Source organism: Perca fluviatilis, chromosome 7, assembly GCF_010015445.1.
Source record: "Perca fluviatilis chromosome 7, GENO_Pfluv_1.0, whole genome shotgun sequence".
NCBI classification, from domain to species: domain Eukaryota; kingdom Metazoa; phylum Chordata; class Actinopteri; order Perciformes; family Percidae; genus Perca; species Perca fluviatilis.
The window spans coordinates 14,355,391-14,373,555 of NC_053118.1; the positions used below are offsets into that span (position 1 = coordinate 14,355,391).

General features: G+C 39.9%; 1 protein-coding gene across 5 annotated transcripts in view; it reads left to right on the forward strand.

Moving 5' to 3' along the window:
• Positions 1-13,029, forward strand: part of LOC120562174 (RNA-binding motif, single-stranded-interacting protein 3-like) — a 192,603-nt gene extending 179,574 nt beyond the window's left edge. For 4 of the 5 annotated variants that reach the window (XM_039805720.1, XM_039805721.1, XM_039805722.1 and 1 more), the window contains 4 exons: positions 2,702-2,798; positions 4,866-4,916; positions 11,287-11,403; positions 11,663-11,871. In XM_039805720.1, the coding sequence (XP_039661654.1) occupies positions 2,702-2,798; positions 4,866-4,916; positions 11,287-11,403; positions 11,663-11,824 (427 nt within the window). In that variant the 3' untranslated portion in view covers positions 11,825-11,871. Of the gene's footprint in view, positions 1-2,701; positions 2,799-4,865; positions 4,917-11,286; positions 11,404-11,662; positions 11,872-11,896; positions 11,963-12,867 lie in introns of those variants that run through there. The other variant, XM_039805723.1, reaches the window with a different exon arrangement.
• Positions 13,030-18,165: the final 5,136 nt, after the last annotated feature.

Here is an 18,165-nt window from a genome sequence, read left to right on the forward strand (position 1 = left end):
AGTCACTGAGGCCGGCTCTAAATCATTGGCTAATCTTTCAGGGCAAACTCCTGACAGTGCGGCTAGGTCACACAAGGGACTCACAGAGAGGTTTTAAATTCAATCCTATAGTGATGTTCTATTCGCAATTACATGTTTTAGTGTATTGTTTAAACAGCCGTGCTGGAGTCCCTATGGACAGCGTGCTGCTCAGGGCTAATAGCCTCCATCAATAACCTTGCATCTGTCCTCTACCTACTATTTCTCTCTCTCAATACACATCACTCTAATGAAAAATACAATAAACACAATCAGAGACCCATATTGAATAACCCGGCTGCGTTCTCTCATTTGTATTCATCAGTGACAGTAATACAGTATCTCTAATGCAAGTCATACATTCACTGTGCAGTCACAAAGATGGATCGGCACTCCTACATGATCAGCAGAAGAGTTTTGTTCTTCTTGTCGCTGATCACCACTTTGACAAACATGTTCCATTTATTTCTCCAACGTTGAACCATCCTCTATTTATCTGTTCAACTTCTCAATTTCAGGTGGTGTATAAGGTTGAAAAATATCAATAAATGCGTACAGTGTGAACATGAGACTATACTTAAAAACTCAATGAGACCATTAAGTAAGCCAGAGTTGAACGGTGCAAAAGTAAATTTCAAGAAAATCTATGTCAGTGTAAGCTGAGCCAGTGTCAACACACCGTAGATAGAACACGCAATCAACCTGCGTATGAACCAGAGCTGAACAGAGAAAATATATGGTGCAAATAATTCATGTGATTTCTCTTTCTGGTGCCAAGGAAGTGAACCATGGTGCATTTTGGAAAAGTAGAGAGTAACCATTGTAGCTATACTCTTCATGTACTACTACTTAGGCTTCAACACACCAAGTAGAGCGTATAAATCCAACAGGGAGGCTGGATGTCCGTGTGAAGCAGAATCACGCTCTGGAGCTTATCACAGGCAGTTGGAAACCAGCTGCAGCCATGAGGCCAGGACTGCAATAGTTTAAAAAATACCTGAGGGTTTGCATCTAGCAGCTGAGTTCAACACCGCTCGTGCCATCACTCATCGAACAAATGAAATGTTAAAACAGAAAGTGCAATAACAGAAGCGGGTGACCACCTCGGCATCCCATTTCACCCTTGAAATAAGGTGTGTGCTGGTGTCCCAGTGAAGTAGCACCGATCCATCTGTGTTTTCCTGTCTCTGGCTGGTTGCTGAGCCTGGCTGTCAGCTAAGTTGTAAGAATAGAGTGGATATTGTATGTTCGATTATGTGTGATATGGCTCTTTATGAAATATGGCAAATGAATATTGTGACATTTGGCAGTAGTAGTTTGAAGTAACCCTTAAAAGTAAACCAACAGTGTGTTTGATCTTTCAGTACTTTTCTCCCCCAATTAAGAAAAACACTTTTGTACCTTTTTATACAATTGTGGCTATGTTATAGACACAGTATATAGGGGAGGGCTTCTATCTGTCTCTGCCTCTCTCTTTCTCCCCTCCCTTGCTCCGTTATTCAGTCAACAGACACGTTGGGATCGATTGGGCACAGCAACACAGCCTGGCGGATGAAACATGTCCTCTCTAGGTACACAATGATAAATAAAGCACTGCGAGGGACGGCATTCTGCCGCTGCAGGGTTGAGGAGGTGAAATGGAAAAAAAAAGACATGCCGCAAAATCAGAAGAGCAAACAAAGGTATAGGGAGAGAAGTAAACCGAATACTAAATGCAGATTTCTTTTTCTCCCAAGTAGAATATGCATAGGTCAAAACATAAAGGGCAATATTGAAATATTTCATCCACTTACACGTCAAGGTGATAATTCATTATTATGTATAGCAGTGGAGCAGACTGCTTTGTAACGTGATTGTGCACTCCGGTGCAGTGTCAGGTCTCATTCAAAGACGTATTTGATGGTGTGGCACGGAGTGGAGTGGAGCTGCAATATTTATTGTTTCCATGACAGCCTTGATGATGTCTGATCCATTTTGTCAGTGGTGTCTTGACGTGCCCTGGGTGGTTAAAAACAAAGAGTACAAAAGGCACATTTTCACCTTTGCATGTGGCTACACCTGGAGAGCTAAAACGGTTTCTGCAGAGAAGCCTCTTGACTGACGTTGCATTTTTGTTAAAGGTCCCATGACATGGTGCTCTTTGGATGCTTTTATATAGACCTTAGTGGTCCCCTAATACTGTATCTGAAGTCTCTTTCCCGAAATTCAGCCTTGGTGCAGAATTACTACTGTAGAATACAATGAGCTTTCCTAAGTATGTGCCATTTCTGTGTCTTTAGCTATTGAGGGGGGGCAAGGTGGAGGGTGGGGGTGTGGTCTTGAACAACTGCGACTTTGCTCGTTTGAAAGCCATTATGTGTCTCTCTCTCTCATGGGTGGAGGTAACCTTTCCCCTTATGACCTCATAAGGAGCAGATTCCAGATCGGCCCATCTGAGCTTTCATTTTCTCAAAGGCAGAGCAGGATACCCAGGGCTCGGTTTACACCTATCACCATTTCTAGCCACTGGGGAACCATAGGCAGGCTGGGGGAACGCATATTAATGTTACATTAAATTTTCATGCCATGGGACCTTTAACATTGTACGGTCTTTTAACATGTTCTTGCTTTAGGTTTACCCCACTTCTAGGTTTGGCGATATTAATGATGTCAAAATTAAACCTTTTCTTGTTTGCTTTTATAGGTTCTACTCTTCTCCATACAGCATCTCCACCAATCGGATGATTGCACAGACGTCAATCACACCCTTCATCGCTGCCTCTCCCGTCTCCACATATCAGGTGTGTAGACCCTCTCTGAAGTTTGCTGGGTTACACCATCCTTTGAAATCCTGTAAAGGCTCTAGAAATTGACAAGGGCACAGTTGTGTTTTTAGATTAATAACTTTATTTCTAAAATTATGGTTTCATTATGTTGCTTTTTTTCCAAATTCAGGGTACTTTAGTAGACTGTTTTGTCTTGTCATAGCCACTACTGCAAAGCACCTAAGTACAAGCTTCAGGCATGTCATTTTGACTTTGCTATAGCTCTCTGGCCAGCCAACAGATTTAACAAAGCAAGTAATCAAAGTCAGACATAGCTTCAATATACTGTAGCATCCCACTGGCATATAATGCAAGCTGATAGCAATAGCGAAGTGAAGTTCTGTAGAGATACATGGGAGCGGAGCTTTGGTTTAGTAGTTGTAAATATGTGGTTGTAAAGGATAAGTGATATTCTATATTTTTTCCAATTGTCAATAAATCCCATGAAAAGACCAAAACCACTAGCACACCAAATGTGTATTAATCCGCAGCTCAAAACAGTCCCAACGAAATGCATATAATATTTTCTCCTATTTAACTGTTAAGTGTTGCTTTTTAAGAAAATTACTCAACCATTTTAGAAAATGAAATAGATATTTGTGACCTGTATTTAAAGATGTCTGTCTTCTGTAGGAATTAATGGGGCTTCATGCTGAATGAAACACACAGAGAAGTCTGAAAGTATGGAGAGACAGACTAACACATTGTTGGTTTTGGTCTTTTCATGGGATTTGCTGGCACAAAGAAAAATATAGAATAAGAGCCACCTCAGCTTCAAAATTCATTTAACATTTGTTGAATTACTAACTTTTTTCACTGTGTCCTGTGTGTAGTCCCTGGACAGGTCAAGCAAGTAGAGCTTGTCTTTTTTCAGGAGAGACTTAAACACATAACTTGACAATTCTTAGTCTAGCAAGGATAAAACACAGGCTTATATTTCAGCACTCCTCCCATCAATCTTTCATTCTTCGGCACAAATCCTCCTTTTGTCTCTCTCTCTCTCTCTCTCTGTTCCCATGTGTCACATCCTCTCTTCCACACGCACAAACCATACCAATTCATGTCAAAGCTGTGTGCCGATGTAGCTGCGGTTCTATGAGAGATTGACTCAGTACTTGATCCTCGGTTTGTCAGACACGTAGACTTTAAAACAAATACCAGTTCTTCCCCACAGGCTTTCTCTAGCACGAAACGCTGCTGTAAACGAGAAAGACAAATGCAAAGACAAACACACCTGTGCAGTGCAGAATTACACACAGAGACAGTCACATAATGCTTTTTGAGGAAATCGCAAGAAGGAATTGACCCACCTTGCATTACGTTAACTCCCCCATAGACAGACACAGGTAAGCGAACATACACATGCACTCATATAATTACTATACACATGCATGCCCTGTTTTACATGTGACAAAGCGGCCTTCTGGGACTTGTTCATCCTGATGTTAGGGTTGGGCAGTAGGAGATGAAAGTGGTGATTTGTGGCCAAGACAGGCTTTGATGATGAAACCTCCAATGTGAAGCAGTAATTATTAGACTGTATTGCTCTATGTGGTCTTCATATCCTCTTATAATTACAACATGACATACTGTATAGTGGACCCTCAGTTACTGCTGTAATATTCTTTAAGACGCCCTGCCGCAGGGACTGAGGATCTGAAATGGGTTTGTAAAGACTTGAGCTAATGATTAATTTTCTCTCTTCTCCTCGTCGGTTTTCTCATTTTCTCCCCCTTCCTGTCATTCTGTCGTCCAATTGTCCTTCTTTATGTTCTCTCTTCCTCAATTCTTTGTCCACTTGTAACAATCTTCTTTTTGATCTTCCCTTTCATCTCATCTCTTCCTGACCTCCCTTTTGCATCCACCTACTCATGCCCATCCCCCTCCTTCTTTAATTACTTTATTTTTACTTCGTTTCTACTCTCCATCTTTCTTTTTTCCATTTCCTTCGTCATGTCTGCTCTTAATGTCATCACCTCTACCTTTTGTTGCATCTTCTCATCTCCTCTCTTCGCCCCTCCCCTCCTACTTCCTTCTCCACAGGTTCAGAGTACATCTTGGATGCCACATCAACAGTATGTTATGCAACCTACAGTAAGTTTTTTTAACCAGCCTCTCCTTTCATTTTTGGGTTATATGTTTCTAATAGAGTCATTTTCTACATTTTTCAGTACTTTTCATGCCTCTTTTTTCCATTGCTGCTTGTCATCAGTGTGTCAATGGGTCTCAGCACTTAGGCCTTATGGGCTTCTTAGTCTGCCAATCTGAAAACATTCAAGATTCGGAGCAATGCACATTTTAAAAAAGCTCGATAAGTAATATGAATGTCTGTCATATTGGCTGCCACTGGATCTATGAAACAAATCTAAGAAACCATATTCTTGTTTGTGCTATAATGCTCACTACAGTATAATTGCTTTGTAAAAGTTTTTTAATGTCACTAATTACATTGATAAAGAGACTTCTGGATGTTATTCAGGATGTCACCGCAGACAAACAGTTGTTCCTTTGACTTGGATCCATCTAGCTGCAAGATGTCAACATCTGTTGACTCCATGATGTTCTTGTGTTTCAAATACATTACTTAATTACAAAAATGTATTTTATTTTATTTTTTCATTTTAAACTCGTATGTCAGTGCAAATGATGGAGCAAGTCCCTGAATAATTGCAATAAGCCAAATAATAAAAGAAAAATGACAGCATGTGAGAGCCAAACCCAGGCCAAAACAAAAACGTACGCCCTGCATCTGAGTCTTACCGTGCTGAATCAGCCTCTGAATAATCTCCTCACAGCAGCTCGCAGAGCTCAGCGGAGCAGAGGCTGGAATGCATTAAAAAAGGTTGTCCCCTGCTGGTTTGAAATGAAACTACAGGTACAAAGCATTACTACTAAGCAGTGGTGGAAGAAGAGGTCACATCCTTTACTTAAGTAAAAGTACTCACATTTGAGAAACTGGAAACGACCCAAACAGTTCTGTCAATCAACTAAGTGTTTAATTTAAGCTGGACTTGTAGGCCGTTATATTGGTGGGTAGTTTAATTTATAATTAAACATATAAACTACATTTATGTTGTGTGCAAATATCTTAATATGTAAAGTAACTAGTAACTAAAGCTGTCAGATTAATGTAGTTGAGTAAAAATTACAATATTTCCCTTTGAAATATAATATAGTATAGATAGAAGTAGAAAGTGGCATGAAAAGAAAAGACTCAAGTAAAGTACAAGTACCTCAAATTTGTACTTAAGTACAGTACTTGAGTAAATTTACTTAGTTACATTTTCCCACTACTACTAAGTGTAGTGGTAAACATTATACTAATATATAAATTCAGTTTTAATCTGTAACTACTGATCATATGTACTGTAATACACACCCACACATATATTTACACTTCAAGTCATGTATATTCCCTGTGAGTGTATGGGTGTACAGTCAATACAGTATCACCACAAATTTACACTCCCTTACAGATTCTCCTTTAGCCATGGACTGTCTACAGCTGTAGTAGCTTAGAGCCTCCGCAGGCTTCGCCTCAGCTGACGTCCTGTCTGTCTGGCATACATTAACTACCCTAACATACTGTATAACGTCTCTACACCTCCGTCCAGATCCAGGACAGAGTCCTCCCTTTAATTGTCGGGAGAAGTGAGGTACGTTGTTGCTGCATGCCTGGCAGGTGAAAGATCTCAGCAGTTCAAACTCCCTTACTGGTTGATTATTATCAACAGGTTTAAGGGATAAGAAAATGATAGATTCATTTCGGGCTCACACAATAACCTTGAAAGTGCTTCAGATGAACAATAAACCTTAATCACCTCTTCAACATTTAATCATCAGCAGTTCACAGTTCCAATGGTTCTGCTCGGCTACAGTGTACTTTGATAATTTTATATTAAAGGTGCTCTAAGCGATGCTGGGTGACGGCACTTCTTGTTGACGTTCGAAGTATTTTCAAACAAAACGAGGCTAGCTCGCCCCACCCTCCTCCTCATCCCGTCCCCTCTCCCTCCCTTCCGTGCTTCCGCGCACTCACCCCTCAAATCCTTCTTGTCGGTTATTGCCTGGAACACTGTTTGTTATGTTTCGTGGGTGCAGGTTGGCGCAGTTTGTTTTTGGTGGCGTTTGTGGAGCCTGGGCTGTCTACAGAGGCCGCGTTTTTTACAGTGTGTTCAGAGGACGAGGAGCTAGTAGATAGCGAGGAGATGTTTGCTGTATGACAAAAAATGTTGTAGCCTAAAACACGCGTGACATCGCTTAGAGCACCTTCAACTCCCAAGAATTTTTTTTTAAACTAGCCTGTAAAACATGCATTTCATTTTTATATTCAGGTGTTTTGACTAAACTCCTGTCCTGGAAAGGGTTCATATGAAGGAAAGGAATACAATTCACTGTAGTTTAAAAAGTATTTTTATAGGTCAGAAAGTGAGGGAGTCAATTATAAGACAATTGCACAATCCAATGAGGATTTTAGTCATCATGGCCATCATGGCCCGTGATGACACTGTCTGCTCCAGGTTTGTGTAAAGGAGAAATAGGATTTACAGTACAGCAGGCACCTTTCCGATATTTCTAGAAAATAAAGTTGGCTTCACTTACAAAGAGACAGTCAAAACAGATTTTATCATCCAGATTTTTATCTGACCACAAGTGTTAGTAAGTTGTTTTCTTGCAAACATCTGAAGACAGTTTTATTCCTGCAAAATGCGGTTATGTTCCATTGAAATTGTCAGCTGTAGGGCGGTGGAAGATAGAGGCAGCGCAGCACAGATATGGTATATCAGCCATGCACTGAGGAATTTCAGCTAATACTGTCAAAATACAATACTGTATTTAAATTAGTTCCAAATTCTGTTGTCCCCTCTCTATAGTTCTGTTATCCTATCGGTCTTCCTCTGTGTCTGTCTGCCAACTCCTGAAAACATTCTGTTGTCATGTCTGATTAAAATTATGTCCATGAGAGAGCATAATACCCTTCTGAAAATGTGTTTTCAAACAAATGTCTTGTCTAATTATTTGGCAGGCCCCTTGATATGACTGCGTAAGACTTGGGAGAAGACGGAGAGAGATAGAAGAGAAGAAGGGAGAGGCAGGCGCAGGGGGAGGAAAGGAAAGAAGGGATTACAAAGAATAAATCGAGAACAATGAAAAGAAAACAACGCCTGCAAAAGCATGTCTGGGCTGTGTGCGCCTCTTCCCCAGCGTTGTCTCTGCATAGTCAAAATCCCTGTTAGACAACAAAGGCGAAGGCTAGTCATTGTATTTCCTGGATACAGAAGAAGCTCAGCAAATTAAAGCTGCATCAGGGAGGGAGACTGAGAGAGACACAGCGGCTTAATTCTGTTCCTATGGCAGCAGAGGCTTCCTCACTGCTGTGCCTCGCTTAATGACCGGTAACTTTCAACAATAGTGTGCGCTCAATGACACATTTAGGTTGATGCATGCAAGCACGCCTCTTCTCATCACTCAGTCAACAGTCCATCATACAGTTATAGTTTTTGGGAGGGTTGCCATGTCTATCACTGACAATTGCACATGGTTTCACAGATACACACTGTAGTTACACGGTTACTAAAGAAATGAATAACTCTAATGAAAAGGTTAGAATGAGAGAAATAAAAACAGTGCACGTTCCCCAGGAATAAAGAAGTTGCACATACATGCACTCACACAATTGACACACACAACAGGTTTATTCAGATACACACAACTATTCACACAGCGGTGCCTTAAGGACTGTGTTTCCGAGCCTTGGTGGAATGCCCAGATTACTTGAACTCGCTGTCTTTACATCTTAATTAGTGAGAGGATGTCTTTGTGCATAATTATTCACAAATCCCCCTACAGGAAATTAATGTATTACCCTAACCATGCATATAAAAAAAAAGAGGGAACAGGGCTTATTGGAGAGCGCTGTAATGAGACATCCAAAGAATTGGGATTTCAGATCTTCCTGAGTTAAATTGCTATGTTAAACCCATTTAAGCAGACAAAGGGGGTGTGGGGGGGAGGGGGTGTTGGAAGAAAGCACAGATCAGTACATATCTGAGCCTTGACTAGTGCATAATACGGGGTTTGTTTCCGGTATTTTTTTATGCTGGGATCCTTTGTGTGCACGTATGCCTCTTTCAGCATGCATAACCCATGCATGCACTTGGGGGCATGTTTCGAGTTTACGACACAGCAATACCTTTTTAGTTTTTTGCTTCATGTCAAAGTCTTGTGTGCTTTACAATGTAAAAGAAAAAAAAAAAAAACAGGGTGTAGTCTCAGTATTGAAAATCCTTTTGTAGAATAATCCAAACATCTGCTTTTCAGATCACACCACCAGAGAACAAATAATGACGGTTCTCATCCTTTGCATGCTCACACAGAGCTCCCGTCACACCAGCGGCCGTTAGTGGTTTTCTCGATAAATGGGTGTCATTATCACCAATACTGTGTATTTGATGCTGCACGGTGCCTGCAGCATTCTGCTAGTCAGCTTCACTTGACTTCTGAAAAAATGACAGCAAAAGAAAAGGAGGAGATGAAGACAGGAGGGAGTGAGCAATAAGCATGAGATAGTTCAAAGTTGAAGAAGATCTTGTGTTTTTCTCTCTTCTGTCCTCTAGGAAAAGATAACTGTCTGCTTTGCATACTCATTTATTGAAAAATAAATGTGAAAGAAATTGAAAAAATATGTCTGACACACTCTATCACATATAATTACATATTCCCCACACACCAGCTAATGCATAGTGTCTGAATGCAGACATGCAGAGATAGCAAGTTTAACTCTTGTACAGTTGTAAATCAGAGCAGACAATTAGTTATTGTGGGTTTCCTTTCTGCTTTATGCAGCTTTCTCTCAGATGGGAGCCTGCTGTGAGATTGGATGGAGTGAGAGAAATAGGATGAGAAATCATTCAACGAGAGAACGTATTATATAGATGGATGAAAAGCTTGGGTATTAATTACAGTAGCTAGATTCTGGCTGCTGGCAAAGCTTTGTGGAAAGATCTGTGGATGCATCTGTGTGTGTGTGTGTGTGTGTGTGTGTGTGTGTGTGTGTGTGTGTGTGTGTGTGTGTGTGTGTGTGTGTGTGTGTGTGTGTGCGTGTGCGTGTGCGTGTGTGTGCGCGCGCGCTTGTTTGGAAAAAGTGCCACTCATTCACTTGTGATGTTGAGGACAGGGTTGAGGGAGCATTTCTGATAGGTGTGTTCCACAAACAGTTCTCCCTATGATGACAGCAGTCAGGAGGAAGAGCACTCACCACTGTTAGCAGCTGTGACAATCCTTGTATGTACTGTGTGTGTGTTTTTGTGTGTGTGTGTGTGTGTGTGTGTGTGTGTGTGTGTGTGTGTGTGTGTGTGTGTGTGTGTGTGTGTGTGTGTGTGTGTGTGTGTGTGTGTGTGTGCGGGCGCCTCTCTGTGAAGCTTGCAGACAGGATATTCACTTACAGGTTTGCAACTGTGAGCAACTCTGACAGACTGTGCAACTCTGACAGACTGTGTGTGCCTTTGAGAGGAACATCCACACAGCTAGAACTTTCAATACTGTGTGTGTGTATGTGCGTGTGTGTATACCTATGTGTGCTTGTGTTATTGCAAGCCTCCCTATGAGACCCTACAGATACAGAGCTGTTAGGACGACTGCCGTACAGCTAGGCCGGTGCCTAAAATACCTAAATTTAATACCTGTTTTCTTCTAACATCTTGTCTCAACATGCTGCTACAGAAGTGCTGACTGCTCTCTGGAGCGATGCTGACACATGTCCACTGATGCTGTCTGTGCTCATGGGAAGTGCAGTTAAACAGCAATCACAAATGAACAGTGTTTACCTCTGCAGGGATGTTGCTAGGCATCTAAGCACACGGTGCAAGGATCTCTATGGCGAGAAGCCTCCTATTAAAACAAGAGCTGTTGAGTCTGTAGTCGAAGCTGTACTGGAAAAGTAGAGCTCAACGCATCAAGGTGTTAGCAGGCTTCAAAGCCCTTCACATCGAAGAGATTTACAGTAAATGCCTTTCTGCTCCATTCAGACACATGTTCTGTCAAGCCCGCCTGGCAAGCCGGCTGCCTGGCTGCATTACCGGCAAACCCTTTGCAGTCATCAAACTTAACTGGGTTGGACGCTTTTTTCTTTTACTAACGTATCTCTACTAGCTGAATGTCTTACAAAGCACCTGTATAGCATAAAATACATCCTCATTTTCCCATTGCACTACGCACATCAAGTGACATATTTTGCTGCGATAATTCATGTTACACTGAATAATATTTTATAGTGATTTAAAGGAATAGTTCCTTTCATGTTCTCCCCCGCCATCCCTTCATATATGACTTTCTGCGATTGGTTTAAATATTTTTGTTTATCCAAACTTCATAAACAGCCTGTTGTTTGTTTCCTCAATTCCTCAGTTTGTTCACCTTGTAAAACAATGTCTATACTGTTATGTGTCCTTCCCTCCTGCTTCAGGGTGCTGTGATCACCCCAGCAACGGCTCTAGAGCCCAGTTTGTCTCTTCACCCCTCCAGTGTAATGGCTCCTCTCACCCAGCAGATGAACCACCTGTCTCTGGGCACCACAGGCACCGTGAGTCTCAGCTTGTGCCTCCTCTAAACTATCTTGCTGTGTGTGTGTGTGTGTGTGTGTGTGTGTGTGTGTGTGTGTGTGTGTGTGTGTGTGTGTGTGTGTGTGTGTGTGTGTGTGTGTGTGTGTGTGTGTGTGTGTGTGTGTGTGTGTGTGTGTGTGTGTGTGTGTGTGTGTGTATCTTTTGAGTTGTAATATAATCAATACAATTAGTTCGTAGAGATTTCCATGATCAGCTGTAATTGAAATTATCTCACGGCAGAAACCACAAAGCCACACACATGGAAATTGCCTTTTTCTGTTTGCTGAAATGTGCGATGACCCTGGGACCAAGCCAAACTATTATGTAATGTATTGTAAAGTGTCACAAAACCACATGCCTCCGCAAGAATGTCAGACAGTACTTTTAATCCAGATATTCTAAAGGACAAATTTTCTGCGCCTACATTATAATACTGTCTGTATCTCTGTCTCTCCTCTCTCTTTCTCTTTGCAGTACATGCCTGCTGCAGCAGCTGGTCCTATGCAAGGAACCTACATTCCCCAGTACACTGCAGTGCCTGCCTTACCTTTCCTTAAAAAAAATACTCAAACAGCAGCCTATATAGGGCTTTACAGGGCTGACATGACTTGAATATAGAGAATTATATTCACTATAATTCACATATAATTCTCTCGTATTGTGCCTCTCGGATAGATTTGATGCTAGTAAATTAATGCTACGTTTACACGTGGCCGGCTATTTTCATAAATGGACATTTCAACCTCTCCGTTTTCAGAAAAGTGTTTGTTTATATGTACCATTAATGCCGTACAAGAGCATGCTTATGCGGCACGTGTAGGTTGCAGTGTAGAAGCTCAAGCCCACGTTAGCCAATCAGAATCCCGACAATAGCAACAACAGCAACCAATCACGTCCTCTTTCTCTCTCTCGGCTGCCTAAACCTCAGTTTGTCTAAGTTTACATGCAAACGTGCAAACAAAGTTTTCCAAAATCTCCACTTTGGCCGGAGTTTTTAGAAATAATCGTTTTCTGTGATAAAAACTGGGTTTTCGTGTAAATGAGAGGCCAAACCGCAGGAAAATATCTGCGACTTCCCTTCGTGTAAACGGGGCCTGAGCTGTAGTTTATAATGGTCACACTTTCATGACAAAGAAAAAGAAAATGGTGCCTATGAGAGACTGATACTGAGACATCAGTGTCAGACACTTATTTATTGCCAGTGAGGGAACTTAAGCCTTGATAATATCAGAATCAGGTCGTGCTTCTGTCTGTGTGATTCAGAGTGAGACATTGCCACTAATTATATTAAATTCCCAAAAGTCAAAGGAACTGTTATTTAATTCCTAAAATGAGCAGCAGAAATGAAATTGGGTCTTTGCTGAACTGTATTTTCTCAGTAACCTTTTTTTCAGTGCTGTGTGGAACAAAGAGTTAAATTAAATTAAACCTTCTAACAGTGTGAGAAAGCTTCATATCTGACTTGTTTCTGGTGTCAGGGCATGGTGACAGACCCATCTTCGCAGACAGCCGCCCCCTCCTCCCAGGACGCCAGCGGGCAGCAGCCTTTAACAGTGGAGAATACAGGAGATCATGCCACAGCCTACTCTTACCAGCAGTCGAAGTGAGTGTTGTAACTAGACGTCTGTCTTTGTAATGCAAACTTTCTGTGCAGGTGGTACAGAGGTGTTACGTTATTGCGACATTACTCCTGCGTTGCACTGTCACGTTTTTTCTCTCCATTGTTTTAAATGGATGAAAACAGTTAGTGGCCTGCAGCATTCTCTGTGATAACTTAGATACGCCATACATCTCTTTTACAGGTGGATTTGTCAGTACACATACACAGCAATTTCATTCAAAACACAGCTTTAAGCTGCTTTTTTAATAGTGGAAAATAAGTTTTAAAAGATTTATTCATAGAGAGAGATTTACATACACATGTATTCAGTGCTCTCACTTTACGTAAAGCTCACAAAGTCATGCTATAGCGTATTATTGCGACATTATTCCATTTCAGAAAGATATAATGTATAATTTGTTATACAGTATGTTAGAGCAGTTATCTGTGTCTTAATAACTGGCTGAAGTTATGGTTATAATGTTACATGTTATAATGTGCTGTGTAACCCAGAACTCAGATTCTCCTTTTTTCTTTCAAACACTGTTGTCACTTTGGCATGGAGGTACTTATAACTTATATTATGTCCACCACTTATAATACATTATATTGTTTGTTATAAGTTGTCATGAATTATTATAAGAATGTATTAAGTTTTATAAAGCCTTATAAATGCATTACAAAGTCTTATGAATGTGCTTATAATGCATTATTGACATAGAAATCTTACCGACTTTTTATTTAGCGTACGTGTGTAGAAAAGGCCAGACAGAGAACGCATTAAACTGTCTTCTACTTACAATCTTAAAATGTTCTACAACAGTGTTGGCTAAGGATGTGATTCACAAGTTAAATATATTATGTTGAATAGTGTGAGTGTATATATATATATACACGTAGCTACAGAAGACTACAGTGTGTAGTTGCACGGACAAAATGTTGTGTAGTTTTGGTCACAGAATCATGTCAACCTTTGCTTGTAAAACACATTTTTATCTTTCTCCTGGTGTTTATTCATCTTGTTTTTCTGCCTCCCTGATAACCTTCTGGTGGTTTCTTTTACACACAGCGGTCGGACAAAGAATGTGTGCCTGCTGTAGAGACTGGAACATTGTCCACAGTTTCCTCAGTTACCCTTTTTCCACTGACTTGTTTTTCTGTCTCCTTTAGATAACAAGATTGGTAGGAATCATTGCTGCATTGCCTTTAGAAGGACTGCACCGAGGCGCTGGAGACACAAAGAGAATCGAAATGAAACGGGGACAAAAAAAAAAAGAGGTGACGGGCAACACTGAGGGGAGAATGCTTCCACTGTGCACAGGCACCAAATAAAAGACAAAATGAAGAAAAAAAATCAATTATATTTCTTACCTGGTTGAACCACGCAAAAGACAGAAGAAAAAAGAAATGATGGTTTACTGAACTTGAGGACAATGAAATCAAACGCAGTCTGCAGCTTTGAGTTTATCATTTCTCACTGTGAGACTTGATTTTGCCTCCGAAGGAAAAAGAGAAGACAGACTGAAATCTAAACTCAACCAACAAGCTGTACAGAAAAAAAAGAACATTTGAATGTGCAGGTAGATTTTCAGACATTTTTTTATTAAAAAAAGGAAGGAAGCAAAGTCTAGGAAAAAAAAAAACAGGTTGTCTTCCTTTGATATTAAGCTACATTATTTTCATTCTTTTTATTATTTGAGTAGTTTTCTAGAATATCAATGTTTTCGTAAATCTTTATTGCCTTAATTTTCTCTAACTTTGGGGAAAAAAATGTTTCCATAGTGTTGAATTATAAAAAAAAAAAAGAGATTTGAGAGCTTCTTGGAGAGTTCCGCAAGCCACCGAGATGAAATCTACAAAGCTATTTGTACAGGATAAAAAAAAAAAAGGTTGTAATTGTATGAAAATGATTTTAAATTATGTGGTGCAGTGCAGCTGATGTTGGTTGGGAGGGGGGGGGGGGAAATCTTCTTTTATGCGACTTGTAGGAAGGGTCAATATACTGCTTCCTAGGAAATGCAGTTAGGTTTAATCATGGGATTAAAGTTCCATGTCTCCATCACATTTGTATTTTATTTTTTGTTTTTGTTTTTAAATGCAGTCTTTTTACCTTTCAAAACCTGTTTGCTTTGCCTGCTTTGCTTGTCACACCGCAAAAAGAAAAGTTAAAAAAGGAACATCTCTGACTTTGACAAAAAGCAGAAATAAATGCTAGGGTTTTTAAATGTGCAAAAAGCAATAGTTTTAGTAAAACTGTTGACAGTTTCTTGAGTCTTTCTTAACCGTTGAACAAAAGCAGCCGACAGGTGGCATATTTTATACCAAAGATGAAGAAACTAGGTAGTGAAGCGATCTTCCTTACTGTATGTTGCTTTTTCTTTATTTTATTTTTTTCACCTCTGAAACTGAGATTTTTCTTGCTTGTTAGTGTTGGTGTGTGAGATGGTTTAATCAGTGACTGGGAACATGCAGTAGGTCTTTAACACAACTGCCTCAACAAGAAGAGCTTGCTCTGAGATGTTTTGTTCGTCATGTGATTGAACGTGGTGATGCTCTAAAGTGGCGCTGTAACATCTGTCGAGGTAGGTATGTAATACTTTAGTGGTAAAGAGGCCGAAAACTCATTAAATCCTGTGGAATAGTGGCGTGCACTTTTTAAACCTGTGTATACGTCCAACAACACCCTCTTCAGGCTGCATTGACCAATCTTAAGTCCTTTTTATAACGGCCAGCTGAAATGCTCTTGATCAGTGGTTCCCAAACTCTAAGACCACGGACCAACATCTGACCAAATTTTTGCTTTTAGATTTTTTTTTTTTTATTACAGAAAGTGTGTTAAACCCATGAACAAAATAGTCATGCATTCTGTCATTGTGTTACTTAGTGATGGAATTATAGTGAAAATAAATGATTCCCCTTTTTGCTGGGGACCCCCTGGACCCCCCTCAAGAAACCTTGGAAACCACTGCTCTAGATTTAATTATTATATAAATTCACAGTCTCCGTCCATAAGACAAACAGTTTTACGCCGCTGTCTTGCCAAACACAAGCCATTTAAAATGTGAGTGGGGCGATGATCTCTGATAGAGGGAAGAGCATTTCTGTTGATTTTAGCTTGTGTATATTCTAAAAGGACAAGGATTTTGTTTTCTGTTTTGTGTTGCTTTTTTGGGGTCTTTTTTTAAGAATTGATTATGATGTGTGAGCTGCTAAACACTTTGTATTATTGGGGATTGAGACAGTCTTGTGTTGGGTGGGTGTGAAAGAGATACACTTTCAAAATTGACCATTTGAAGCCAAGATAAAGACTTTTAATTGTTATCCATGACTTGACTGCGTAAAACGCATCCTACAAGTTTTGTGCCTCTTCTCAAGTGAAAGAGGAGATGTTCCTGGTTGCAGCTCTCATAAAAACACAAAACGAATATCAAAAAAATTATTTTCTTTGATTGCTAAAAGCTGGTAATAAGAATCTGCATTATTTGTACTGAGTAAGAGAGCATTAGTGGACTTTAACTGGCTACCACAAGCTCTGAGGTCAATCCTTGAAGCCCCACCTACCTGACCCTCCACCAATGAAAAGAAGCCAATGGTGACGTAGGAACAGACGGACACGTAGAAAAAGTTCAACCAAAATCAAGCAGATACAAACCTCTATGGGAAAATAAATTATTGAAAGACAGGAGAAAGTAGAGAAAGCGAGAACAAAAGTAATATTTATGAGATCTTTTTTGTACAGGTGTGTTAAAGAAGATGCAACAGAAATAACTGATGATGCTATTTTTTTATTTGCTTGGTCACATGCCTCCCATGTCTTTGAACTTGTGATTCTGAGAGTGTCTGTAGAACCAGTGGATATTGCTGTAGTTTCAAATGTCTCCTTTCTTTGTTTTCTTTTTAGACAAATCTTTCAATAAAAAAATGTTTCAAACAGTCAATACTCCCCTTGTACTGTATATTCCGCAGGAACAAGGCGGTACCACTAGAGTGCACTGTAGTACACAGTATGCAAGTACACAGTATGAGATAGGGGATGAGAGGTTATTGGAGGAAGAGCTGCGAGTGTGTGTGTGTGTGTGTGTGTGTGTGTGTGTGTAATTTTAACAAGCTCAGGTAAAATCAGTAAGGTAAATGATGCAACACGGAAGCCTGAATCTCTTACAACAGCCACGAAAGGTACAGTTAGTAGGTTTATTATATACTGAATAGAGAATTAGCAAAACAGGACCAATACAGTAGTCAGTGCATTACATACACGTCATGCATAATTCTCTCAAGTGCAAAGACAACAATATTACAGAAAAAGCTACCTAAGTAGAATAAATATAGAATATATATAGAATACTGTATACAGAATGTCAAAAGACACACACACACACACACAAACATGTTTTAATTCATGCTGTTTTTAGTCAGAAATGATGTTGTGAAGAAATCTCTTTGCTTTGCTATATGAAATGTTTTGTAATGCCTTTATTGTTTATTGTTGAGAAAAGAAACTAAATACCAATTAAATGTTTTGGATGTACTTATCAAGTGTGTTTCATAAACAGCTCAGATAGTCAGTCAGATTCATTGCTCCCTCTCAGCCATGCTTAGTATTGCTACTGTTCTCAGGGATCTGTTGCTGACTGATTGGGACTCATCTACAAAACTGACAAAATTGAGTAAAAAAAACTCAAATAACCTCGTTGCATCAATGCTTTTTATTTGTAAACTAGTCTCTGCTGATTGAAATCTATCTCTCATTCATCTTTCATAGCAACACTGAGTAGAGATTACACTGAAAACTGGAAATGTGTGGATTGTCAGTGTTGACACTATATTTAATTATTTGGTGTAGTTTTCTCAAACTACTCCACTGACTTATCTTATATATATAAATATCTATACACTACCGGTCAAAATTTTGGGGTCACTTAGAAATTTCCATTCCACTCCATTATAGACAGAATACCAGCTGATCTGAGTGGGTGGCTGATCTTTAATGCAATATCTACATTGACCATTATCAGCAACCATTCATCCAATGTTCCAAAGGCACATTCTGTTTACTAATCTGATATCATTTTAAAAGGCTAACTGAGAAAACATTGGAGGACCCTTTTTCAATTATGTAAGCACATAATGTAATCTGAAAACT